Here is a 13,081-nt window from a genome sequence, read left to right as displayed (position 1 = left end):
TGCTGGCCTCGGTGGGGGGAGTGGGGAACGTATCAAAGCGAGTTTCCATTATTTCCTATGGGGAAACTCGCTTTGATAAACGAGCATTTTGGATTACGAGCATGCTCCTGGAACGGATTATGCTCGTAGTTCAAGGTACCACTGTACCTGTATATAATATGTAAACCACTTTGACTGTAACCACTGAAAGGCGGTATATCAAGTCCCATTCTCTTTCCTTAAATTGGTTGATTGTAAATTATAAATAACAAACCTCGTTCCTGCGGCATTGGTGACTGGCTCAAGGCAGGATGGGAACTGGATTCTGATTGATTACCAGGAGGCTGAGGTGGAATATGGCTACCTGCAGCAATTTGGAGAGAGAGAGAGATAGAGAGAGAAAGAGACAGAGAGAGAGAAAAAAGAGAGAGAGAAAGAGAGACACATTAAAACCTAAATTAATCTCAGCTGCATTTTTCAGAGTTGGGCAGCTCAGTATTAAGTCAATGGTATAATAATAGAAGGGCTAAATGTAACAACTATTTTTCACGCTTTATAAGCAATGGAGCAAGTGTGCTTTTCAGCTTACTTAGCAACAGGTATGCTGAAATGTTCAATGTCATATTGCGCGAGTTGCCAACCTCACCAATATGATCCAATTTATAGCTGTAAATCTCCTGACACACATTTCTGCACAAAAAAAGAAGCTAAGATTCACTAAACAACAGAGCTTACCCTGCTGAATTTACACTGGCCTCTGACCAGGCAGACAAGGGCTGATGCCAAAATATTACCCTTTGAAAGATATAGCCAGTACATAAGTGATTTGCACCAAGGGAAAAAAAAGCCCCTAGCTGGTAACTCACAGATTTAATTTCACTGAACGTTAAGAGCTCAGCCTATGAACAGACACATATCTTATGTAAAGGCTTGAAGTGTGTATGGCCAAACAGATATGATATTTTTAGTTTTGTTATTCAAAGATTTGATTTAACCAAGCCCAGTCAACATTAAACCGAGTACTATGGCTAAATTTAAGGCAAACAACATTCCTGATGTCTTGTTTTTGCTTAGTGCCTAGTGTTTCCATTGCGTGTAGCGCAGTGGTTAGAGCTACAGCCTCAGCACCCTGAGGTTGTGGGTTCAAATCCCAAGCTGCTCCTTGTGACACTGGGCAAGTCACTTAATCCCCCATTGCCCCAGGTACATTAAACAAATATTGGAGTGAGCTGGGTTGGAACATGGAGGGATTGCTAGGGTATTTCATTATATATAAAACTTCTATTTTTAGGCATCTATAAATTGTAAATTAAGGTATTAAACATAGAAACACAGTAAATGAGGGCAGATAAGAACCTGATAAAGACCAAAAGTTACATGCATTGCAAATTCATGATTAAATTAAATTGTCACAGACTACAGAAGTCCACACAGTACTGTCCTTAGGTTCCAACTACTGGAGTTGCTGTCGAAGCTCACTCCAGCCTATCCAAACCATCTTGTCATTTGTGGGATACAGACCATAAAGGTCTGCGCAGCAGGGTCCTTATGTTCCAAATTACTGGAGTTTCCATCAAAGCCCTCCCCATCCCATCCTAAACCAAATTGCTATATACAGGACGGAGACTGTGCAAGTCTGACCCAGTACTAGCCTTAGTTCTTCAATTTGTGACATTCATTTTCTAATTAAAGATGCTGTGTGTTCATTTCACATTTTTTTAAAAAAAAATTTCATCATTTTCATCTTCACCACCTCCCTCAGGAAGGCAATCCAGGCATCAACCACCCTCTCCCTTTCCTAACATTATTCCTATGTCTACCACCCCGCAACCTCAATCCATTACCTCTAGTAATACAATTTTTCCTTCTCTGGAAAATCTTGTTTCTATATTAATACCTTTCAAATATTTAAATGTCTGTATCATATTTATTTTCCATTTAACTAGGAGCTCTTTGAGAATACAAAATAAATTAAGGCCTACAAGGAGATTGTAGAAAAGCCCCACCTCCAATCTGGCAGCCTCTGTGCTGCTTCAGAGGAGGGAGGTCTTCTTAAAGGAGAGCATCACCCTGGTGAAGTAGGAGGCAATCCTGTAGCCAGGACCTGCCTACCAGGGGATGCAATGTCCTCTTGCACCGAGGATGTGTCTCCAGGGGCTTCTGCCCAAGAGGGAAGGGTTAGGACAGCGGTTATATTGGGAGATTTGGTCATTAGGCATGTAGATAGCTGGGTAGCCGGTGTATGTGAGGATCGCTTGGCCACTTGCCTGCCTGGTGCGAAGATGGCAAACCTCACGCATCACCTAGATAACATGTTAGACCAGTGATCTCAAACTCGCGGCCCGCCAGGTACTATTTTGGGCTCTCGGTATTTTTATCATAATCACAAAAGTAAAATAAAACAGTTTCTTGATCATATGTCTCTTTAGCTATAAATGACAATATTATTATTATGACTTAGCCAAAAGGAAAGATTTATAAACTATAGAGTTTTACCTCATGCAAAATTGTCATTTCTTTAATAAGACATTAACTATTTTTTTCTGAGGCCCTCCAAGTACCTACAAATCCAAAATGTGGCCCTGCAAAGGGTTTTAGTTTGAGACCACTGTTTTAGACAGTGCTGGAGAAGGAACCTGGTGTCTTTGGTATAAGTGAGTACCATTGTCATAGAGAAATGCAGTAGGGAGGTTCTGGAAGCCAAATTTAGGCTGCTAGGTAGGAAATTAAAATCCAGAACCTCCAGGGTAGCCTTTTCAGATGTGCTCTCTGTTTAATGCACAGGACCCAAGAGACAGGCAGGGCTCAAAAGTCTCAATGCATGGATGGGGTGATGGTGCGGGGTGGAGGATTTTAGATTTGTTAGGAACTGAGTAACATATATATATATATATATATATATATTTAGGTATTTATATACCGCCATTGACCCATCTTAACATTCAGTAACGCCAAAATTTTGTTTTCTTTTTTTAACCTGTGGGAAGGAACGCAAGTAATCAGACTTCTTGATTTATGTGGAATGCTGAGACCACTTTTGCAGAAGGAAGGGACCATGTGGAGGGAGACCCCTTCCTCCATAAACCTGAGGAAAGGCTCTCTGCACGACAGAGTATTTAACTCTGAAACCTTTCTTACTGAAACGGCAGCTAATAGAAAAACTGTCGTAACGGTAAGATCCATCAGAGATGCCTATCGCAATGGCTCATATGGAGCCTTACTGAGGGCCTGCAATACCAAGATAAGATTCCATAAGGATGCAACAACTGGATGAGAGGCCTAGGAAACTTCTTCTACTCAAGCTCTAAAACAAGAGTCTTAATACTTGTACTGTGAGGGAGTCAACGGCCAAACTCCTCTCAAAACCATCCTGGAGAAATGCTAGGACCACTAACATTGCAGCCTTTACCAGCTCCACATTCTCCTTAGCACACTTTAGCATAGGCTGCGACATTCGCTGGTTTCAAACATTGGAGGAAAGTAGCAATAACCACCTCTGAGTAGCTCTTTCATGTGAAGGACATGTGCTCAAGAGCCATGCCAGAAGCCTAAAGCAACTGGACCCCGTGAGAAAAGGGTCGGATGCGGTGGCAGTTTGAGACACTTGCCTCTCTATAGATGAACCAGATCTGTGTACCACAGCCAACGCAGCCAGACTGGGGAAGCAGGATTACCAACCCTGGATGGTTCGCTATTCTTCACATGACCAAGCCCACCATGGGCCATGGGGGGAAAAAAATGTACAACAGACCTTTCTCTTGGTACTGTACTAGAGGGTTCATGTCGGCATTTCTGGGCCCGAATCTTTGGTTGAAGAATCAAGAAACTTTCTTGTTGACTGCTGAAGTCAGCAAATTAAATGTCAGGCGCCCCCATCGATGTACATTGTATTCCTTGAACAGATTCCACGGAATCCTGGCATACCAGACAAACGGCTCTCTCATTATACTTTTTAGTTTTGTATAACTTCTCTTTCTTTTAAACATATTGTTAACCAGCCAGATATTAACTTGATGGTTGGTATATCAAAAGTAATAAAACTTGAAACTTGAAACTTGCATGAAAAAGTCATTGTAGGTTCACTGTTCTTTGAATACCCTGCACTCGGAGTCAATTTTTTTTTTCCTTGACATAATTGTTTCTTAGGGATGCACAATGACTATTGCTTCTTTAGGATGGGCACATGTAGCTATCATGTCTGCTGTTGGCTTGTGCTTCTGGGTACTGGGTGGCAGGCAGTAATGAATCCAAACATTTTGTTGGTGCTGTGGGGCTCCGGTCAGGCCCAGGGTATGGGTAATTGACCGATTCTGGCCTGCTGGCCTGAGCTCAGGGCCTGAATGGTGGCACTGCTGGCCTGCTGTTGTGTAGGTAGTTAGTAACTAAGGGAGAGTAGGGGGCCCTGTTCTGGGTCTGGCTACTATCTGTCTACCTCAGCGTAGTAATGGTGGGTCAGCATGTCCTTGGCTTCAGTGCATTATGCCACCAAGTCACCAAGGCCGATGCTAATGATGCTGGATGCAGAGCCTCCCGCAGCCGCAGCGGGGGCAGGGTAAATTACCTTGGAGGGCTGTATCTGGCCATAGTTTGAGGACCCCTGTCCTAGAAGGACCAGAGGGGACTGAGCCAGTGCTCCTGCCCCCCCTCATGTGCTCCATGGCACGTGGAATATGGACTCTCCTCAGCTGGCCACCCAGTGTCAATCTGGTATGAATCCACATTAAAATAGCTTGAGGAGTCTATCTAGAATGATTGTATGCAAAACTGAGGCAAAGGCTTTTAAAACAAAATCAGGAAATCCAAGATGGCCACCCCAGCAGCATTTTAGCAGCAAAAAATGGCCCAGGAGAGCTAAATAAAAGCAGGGAAAATTCAGCAAAGCGTTTTTTTTGGAGTTGGGGAACCCCAATACGAGCCCCAAAAACCTCTAAAACTTCAATTTCTGAGCCACCCTGATGTCTCCCAAAGGCTACAATAGCCTGTACTCACATTTGTGCTGGTACTGAAACTGCAGCTGGATAATGGAGAAGAAAGCTGCCTTAGACAAGGAGGAAATTTCACTTCAAATGCTTGTTTCTTTGAGCTACCAGTCAAACTTTGAATGAGTCTGAGACCCCAGACCCCCACAGCATCTCACACATCTTCGGGAAGGAGGGGAGGAAGATACAGGCAGCACTTGATAAAGTCCTCAGGACCAACAGGGGGCCATACAACCTGCGCTCAAAGCTCTGATAACAACCAGGAGCGAGCTGTGCTCCTAGGGGAATGGTCCCTGAGCCACCAAAGTTTTGGGCAGGCTGGCCAAACAGGTTCCCTGTAAAAGGATTGTCCTCTTGGCTAAAGACTTCTGACCACAGAGCCCGTGTCTTCTCACAGGCAGAGTTGCCTTTTGGACTGGGGACCTCTGGAGCACTGCAAGCCTCATAGTTTAGATAAAAATCCAAATATAAAAAAATCCAAATTAGGGCAGATCAGAAAGATATCTTCCAACTCGCTTGTAGAGGAGCTGGGGCGCAGCCTAGAGTTGCAGGAGGTGGAGATGATGCCTTCTACAAACTGGTGAATAACGGAGAATAACCCTCTAGTTCAAGACTCATGCCTTTTGCACTAGAATAGGAGTTAGGTGCACTGCCATTTACGTACAGTAGAATAGCTTGCAGTTAGATGTAAACGCCAATAAGGAGTGCCAACTAACATCAATAATTGGCTGTTAGCACCTAATCGTTAAGCAATTAATTTGTTTGTGCATATCAGGCACACACACAAGTTTGGGCATGCAAATCTTGCCACCATATATACTGCAGATTCCGAGGATTTATGTATATAGTGAGGCAAGTCAACAACTTGGGGGCTGAGATTTATGTGCCATCAATGAGTACACCTAGCATAGGGTTACCAGACATCTGGGGAAATCTGGACATGTCCTCATTTTAGAGGACTGGCTGGATGCCCGGACAGTTTCTTAAAAATGGGGGCATCTGTCCAGGTTTAGCCAGTTCTCCCAGCTTCCCGAACTTGCTCCTTCCCGGCTGCTTCATTGAATCTTCAGGCAACCGGCAGCAGCGGCAATGAGGTGAGTCTGCTGTCATGGCATTCCCCAGAAGTCACTTTTTTGCAGTGACTTCTTGTTCCCATGTAGGCAGGACCTGCAGAGAGGCAGCTTCCGGGGCAGACCACAGCAGCAGAATCACCTCATTGCCGCTGCCATAGGCTCCCCAAAGATTCAATGAAGTGGCCAGGGAGGAGGTAGGTGGGGAAGTTGGGAGAAGGATAGAGCAGTCGTTTGGATCCTGCTGGTGAGGGGTGGAAAGAGAGAGAGGGGGGTTGAAGGAGAGAGAGAAAAGCACCCACGGCTAGGGGTAGGGAGAGATACTACTACAGGGAGCTTTTGGGAAATAGAGGGTGAAGAGGGAGAGCAAGGCAGATGCTGGGATGGGGGAGATAGAGAAACACAGTGGATCCGGGGAGGGGGAAAGAGAGGCAGTTCCATGGGGAGGGAAGATGAGAGAGAGAGATTGATCCTGGGGTGGGGGTACAGGAGAAAGGGAAAAGAAGGAAGAGATGCTGGATGGGGTGGACTTTGAATACAAGGATGGAAGAATGGCCTTGGAGGCAAGGGAAGGAAGGAGAGATAAAAGATGAAGCTGGGACTGAAAGGGTGATGAGATGCAGTGGAGGGTAGATGAGGGCTAAAAACAGAGGAAAGGTGGATAGGTGAGACACTGTTGTGACTGGCGGAGTGGAGACAAGGCCAGGGGCAGGGTCATGTGTCCTCTTTTTTGTCTTCCCAAATATGGAAACCCTAACAGTACTAATTCTATAATGGCTCCAGGGCACTATGATCAGTGAACAATATTCATTTCAAACAACAGCCTATCCCTAGTAAACACATAAAAGTGTGATATATACAGCCAAGAACATGTTTGGCTCCTTGTGGCAAAATCCCAGTGTCACTGCACTAGATATACCTCTCTCAAATAGCTCCTGCCTTCGGTTACACAACCTTCTTTGTGCTTTATAGCGTCGGCAGTTGGAACTGCTTTTCCGAAAATATTTTTTAAACCTTTGCTTGACATTTTCTGTCTTCTGGTGATGCCTCGGGCATATGAGTTTTTAATGGTGTAGTGCCTAGTGTTAACAAGGAATTGCTAGCTGTTTGTGGTCTCAAGTTACTGCATTTATTTTGTTAGGCCAAAGTATTCTTTGTAGTGCAGATGCATACTGTCTCACTGCGGTTGATGCTTGGGCAGCATTTATGAATAAAGTTTGTTATTCATTCTACAACTGTATGTCAGAGTACTGAAACAGACTTTTCATTCAGTGTTTTAGGCTTGTGCTAGTGTTTAAGTTTATCATAAATGACAGCCTGAGCCTCTGGAAGGTAGGAGTCAACAGCCTTGCATAGAGTACAGCAGACTGGCATCTTATTATAAAGTGTGCACAAGATGCTGTTCTTACTAACATTATTCCTACATAGCCAACTATGTCATTACTAAATGCAGATGGTAAATATTACAGTTAAAAAACACATACATCAAACACACCAAGGGTGGCTTATCCCAAAGAGTCATATTCATTGCCATAATGAGTGAGATTGAAGGCCAATGATGTTTTCTAGTAGTTAATATGGGGTATAAATTTGGAAAGATTGCATGTAATTTTGCTTTCTAAATCAATGCTTGCAATCATTTTGTGATAGCTCCCTTACCTTTAACTTGAAGGATGGCCCACTCCCTCCAGCTAGCAGGCTCTTCAAAATGGCAGGCCTTCCCCTTCTCGGTGCATCCTGGGATATATTAGGCGGGGCCAAAGGCCCTTCTTGGTTCTGACACCTAAGGACCTTCCCCTGTCTTGTGCATCCTGGAATAGGATGTACCGGGAAGGCCCACCATTTTGAAGATGTGGGCCTATCAGCCGGAAGGAGTGGCATTCCTCCAGCCATCCTTTAACTTAAAGGTATGGGGGGAGTGGAGGGGGGTTATTGGGGGGACCATGGTGGCTTGCTGGCAGGAACTGGGTATCCCTCCTGCTGTCCTTCAATTTAAAGGTACAGGGGGCAAGGTTGTCTGGGGGGGGCAGGGAACCCTGGCGGCAGGAGGGAGTAGCCATCGTTCCTGCCGCCTTTCAATTTCAAGTTTATTAATTTCTGATATCCCGCAAATCATGTAACGGCTAAGCAGCTTACATAAAATATAAGTAGAAATAATTAAAAATTAAAAAATATTTAAACAATACAATAGTTATAAAACAATATAATAATAATAACTTTATTTTTATATACTGCAATACCACAAACAGTTCAGGAGGATAAGGGAAGAAATACAATTTATAATAGAAAAGTATTGGGAGTATCAGGGGGGCCTGGCGGCCTGCCGGCAGGAGGGAATGAGCATCCCTCATGTAATTTAAAGGGACGGAGGCTGTTGGAGGGATGGTAGATCCCAGCAGCAGGAGGGAGTGGGCTTCCCTCCTGTCAATCTTGTACAGTGTATGGGTAGCCAGGCAGCGGCAGGCGAGGGGAGTGTCAGTGCGAGGGAGGACTTTTCCTTCTTCTGCTCTCTCTGCTGGTTATTCAGTGAAGCCAGAAGGATTCAGGGAGACCTGCAGCTCAGTTGATCGGGGAAGGCAGGGAGAGTAGCCTTGACAGGAGGGATTACTCTTCTGAGCAAGTGCCAGGCACAGTCTCCCCCCTCCAACACACACATACACTTTACTGGCGATTCTCCACACAAATAGCGTGGATATAATTTGTATGCTATTATACTGAGAATCACCCGTAAAAGAAAAAAATTACTCCCACTTCGGCCACTACATCGACTCGACGGATTTTACCGATGATGTTTTGAGAATCTGTCCCATATTGCCTCTTTTAACATTTAACTGCACTTAAAGGGAAATGAGTTAACAGTTTTTTCATTCCACAGGAAATCCGCTTTTGATGACAAGTTGTGCGAAAAGGAGGTTATGGAACACTGTTGCGGAAAGTGGACAGAGTCTATGTTCATGTTGCTTCCCATTTACTCTGAAAGCTTCCATTTGTTAGGTTTTCCTTCACTGGTCAGTTTTTCTTCCACAAGTGCTTGTGCACAGGATCTTCCATTTCATGTGTATAGTTTGAAATTTTTGAATAATTCATGTTAGGAACAGTAAGTGCAAGAACCAGGACTAGACAACTTCTTATTTGGTGGCAAGTGGGGACAGATAACTTGTCAAAGGCTGTTCCAGGAGTTCCTGGAAGTAGCAAGAAACACAGGTAACCCAGGAAGTCCTGAGGCTCCAGAGAAAAGGAAAGGTTCTGTGCCCAAGATTACCTTTGTAGATATCAAAACTGATTTACTCTGGTGTGATCACCTTGTTGCTGTAGATGTGATTAAGAGGAGGAAGGCAGATAGGAGTGGAGAGTTTCATGGCTGGCGAAGGCACAGAATCGATAAATCAACGGCAGCCTCCTGCTCTTAAGAAAATGGGATTCTTTCTTCCACATGGTACCACATGCCAATGAGACTGTAAAAAGAGTTTCATATCATTTATGGGATATCAGTGTACATGAGAACATAAGAGTTGCCACATTGGGAAAGACCGATGGTCCATCAAGTTCAGCATCCTGTTTCCAACAGTGGCCAACCCAGGTCATAAGTACCTGGCAAGATCTCAAGGAGTAAAACAGATTTTATGCGGCTTATCCTAGGAATAAGCAGTGGATTTTCTCGAAGCCCATCTTAATAATGGCTTATGGATTTCTGTTTTAGGAAATTATCCAAAACTTTTTAAAACCCTGCTAAGATAACTGCTTTCAACACATTCTCTGGCAATGAATTCTGGAGTTTAATTGCATGTTGAGTGAAGAAATATTTTCCAGTTTGTTTTAAATTTCATATTTAGGGCTCCTTTTACTAAGGTGTGCTAGCGGTTTTAGCGCGCGCTACAATGCCGCACGTACTAAATGCTAACGCCTCCATAGAGCCTGCGTTAGTATTTTTCATTTAGCGCGTAGTTAGTGCGCGCTAAAAATGCTAGCGCACCTTAGTAAAATGAGCCCTTAGTAGCTTCATCGCATGTCTTTTACTCCTAGTATATGTGGAAAGAGTAAACAAGTAATTCACATCTAGGGTTTTGCGATCGTTCCCTGACCCTGAACACTAAACAGCTTCCCGATCAATCTCTGATCCAATCCACCCATGCAAATGAGGGGAAATGGCATGCAAAAGTAGGAAGCGAGCGATTCACTAAGCAGAAGAAGAAACACTGATTAGGTTTGCCGATTTGAAAAGAAGCGACTGCAGAGGACCAGTCGCTTACTATTCTTGTCGACTCTCCTGCCCAGAAATATCAGTATCAAGGTTACAACCCCATATAAAACAACCATTACAATTAAAAAAAAACACTGTAAAATAACTTTACATATGTGTAAGAATTTTTTCATGCGTAAGAATTCATTCCTCTTTTATATTCTGTAAAATGCAAATTGCAAGCCCGTGGTTTTAACCCGTGGGTTTGAAGCGTGTTCTGTTCGATAAATGTCCATAGTCTGGTTACACAAAAAAAAATAATTCATGGCGTTGGTCACAAATCATTTCTTTTAAAAAATGTCCAAGTAGTAGGGCCAGCAAAGTAAACTGCAGCCACCCATCCTCCTTTCTTTAGAGCTCGCGGGGTCACATTGTTTGCTTCGCGCTTATGCTGTTGTTTATATTGCATATTTTATGACAACAATGCTTTGTGGGCGGTGCATTCAACACCCGCCAATGATGTGTACAAATAAATCCCGCCCACTAACTACGTAGTAAAGGGAGAAGAGCTATCGTAAATTGCATTAATAACCAACAAGAATACTCTGTGCATGTGTTTCGATCGCTCTTACAGCGATCCATGGGATTGCTATAGGGCTTGCGTCCGATCAGATCATCTGTATGTAGAATCATTTGTGAATTGGTCGCTTGGCAAAAAACGGTCAAGAATCTCCCAACAACAATTCAGTCGGTAAGTTTAGTGACTCGGGGCCTATGTCCCTTCCCTCTTGCTGCACTATACCCCTGGAACAGACTGCCTGAGTCAGTACATCAAGCTCTGTCCCTGGCAGCATTCAAATCCAGGCTAAAATCCCACTTTTTCAAGGTTGCTTTTAACTCCTAACTCCCACTTGCTTGTAAAGCACCCATGCCTGAGAAACTCCCTACCCTCTACTTGTCCTGTTTGTCTGTTTGATTAGATTGTAAGCTCTACTGAGCAGGGACTCTCTCTTGTATGTTTTAATGTACAGTGCTGCGTACATCTACGACACTATAGAAATGAGGTAGTAGTAAAAATAATTCCTAGCAATCACTTAAGTATTAAAGTGAAACCTATTAATATGAGACAGTCAAAATTAGGAAGAGTTAGGATTCTGGTCACTAACACAATTTAGAATGAGGAAGGTAACACTAGTGTTTAAAGATGGGAAAAATTATTAACACTCAATTTTTAAAATATGGACAATGTAAAATCAAGTTTCAAGTTTATTATAAATTTGATTAATCGCTTATTCAAAATTCTAAGCGATGTACAAAACAGTAAAATTACAAATTTTGGGGGGAAACAAAACAACCGAATAAGACTAACCTGACAAAACATATTAAACAAAAGGAAAAAATGGGGAAAGAAATACAAGTTGTTGATAGTACATAAGACAAGTAGGGGGGAAAAAAAAACAATAGGAAGGGTGAGAGTGGTGGGCTTCAAATAAGTTGGGAAATAGGATTCAATTGAGGCTCCTAATCTAGCTTTCTAGCTGTCAAAATATTAAAAAAGAAAGCAAGAAATGGGAAAAGCTGTGAAAAGCCTCTTAATATACAGCAGAAGTGAAAATTGATACTTGGGTACAGAGCCCTTCATTATAAAATGCTTAAGACTTCACAGTTAAAGTTGTCACATTTCAGTGCTTTCCCAAATGGTCCAACAAGGGTAACAAAATTGGTGCAAGAACCATGGAAACTTGCATGAATTTTTAATCAACTTAAAAATCATGAATTTAGTACTCTCATCAAGGTCACTCTTTGAACATTATCCATATGCTTTTAATGCAGTTTGCAAGTGCAAACTCTTTTTTGTCACTTTGGGTTTGGAAGGAAGAGTATCAACATTAACAACCTCTGGTTGTATCATTTATAAACATGCAGATGTGAATTATTAAAGATTAATGCATTTCAGGATTGGTGTCGGCATTCCGTTTGTCTCCTGCCGAAACCAATTCTGTTCTTCATTAGTCAACGACAAGCCACATCATATGTCTGTGGAAGAAAAATCAAAGGTGCAACTGCGGATTGAGAATAAGCGATGAAACTGATTACTAGGAGATTTAACGGCTATAATCAATCAACACATCACAATAATATAAATCCACAGTTAGCCGGGGTGGGGAAATGAAAGGAAAATATCACCAAATAAGACGATTCTTCTCTCTATAGTGAATTTGAGCAAATCCATGGATGTAGATTTTGCATCTATATACAAAGAGATAAAAGCACAGAATAAATCTGTTGATTTCACAAAATGCCAAGAATGCCTTTGGAAGGAGAAGAAAATAAACTAGTAGTCACTCAAAAGATTTACATCATTAATACCAGCAAATTTTTACTTGAATATTTTCTTTGAAGCCAGCATATATGCGCTAAAGCAGACTTTTGGAACTTGGTGACAATGTCATCACTATTCAGTTCATCAGTGGTTTGTGGATCAAAAACAAAATAGCCAAATGCTGAATTTTGGGGATATAGTAATGCATTGAGAAGGGTATGGAGCCCGTTGACATCATTTGTTGAATCACATTAGTTGTCATGTAACTTTTCTTTTTAGTTAATTTCCTTACACAACCAGGGTGGGAGGGAGGGAGATGGGAAGGCATCATTATTTCTTGTATTTAGTTTATTGAAATTCTATATGTGGTTAAACTTTTATGGATGAATGGGAGGAATGGGGGAGAAAATGATTGTTTTCAGAATGTTTGTATATTTAAAGTGCGTTTCCTAATTTGTTTATGTTTAAAATTTTTGCAATGCACTGTTAATATTTGCAAATTAATAAAGAATAAAAAAAAAAAGAAAAAAAAAAGCCAAACCTGTATGAC

General features: G+C 42.4%; 1 protein-coding gene across 3 annotated transcripts in view; it reads right to left on the bottom strand.

The window, feature by feature from the left end:
• ARID1B (AT-rich interaction domain 1B) overlaps positions 1 to 13,081 on the bottom strand; it is a 938,949-nt gene that overhangs the window by 305,461 nt on the left and 620,407 nt on the right. For all 3 annotated transcript variants that reach the window (XM_033937003.1, XM_033937004.1, XM_033937005.1), the window contains one exon: positions 254 to 343. In XM_033937003.1, the coding sequence (XP_033792894.1) occupies positions 254 to 343 (90 nt within the window). The remainder of the gene's footprint in view (positions 1 to 253; positions 344 to 13,081) is intronic.

The sequence above is a fragment of the Geotrypetes seraphini genome, chromosome 3, assembly GCF_902459505.1.
Source record: "Geotrypetes seraphini chromosome 3, aGeoSer1.1, whole genome shotgun sequence".
NCBI classification, from domain to species: domain Eukaryota; kingdom Metazoa; phylum Chordata; class Amphibia; order Gymnophiona; family Dermophiidae; genus Geotrypetes; species Geotrypetes seraphini.
This window is presented reverse-complemented; position numbering and strand designations above follow the sequence as displayed.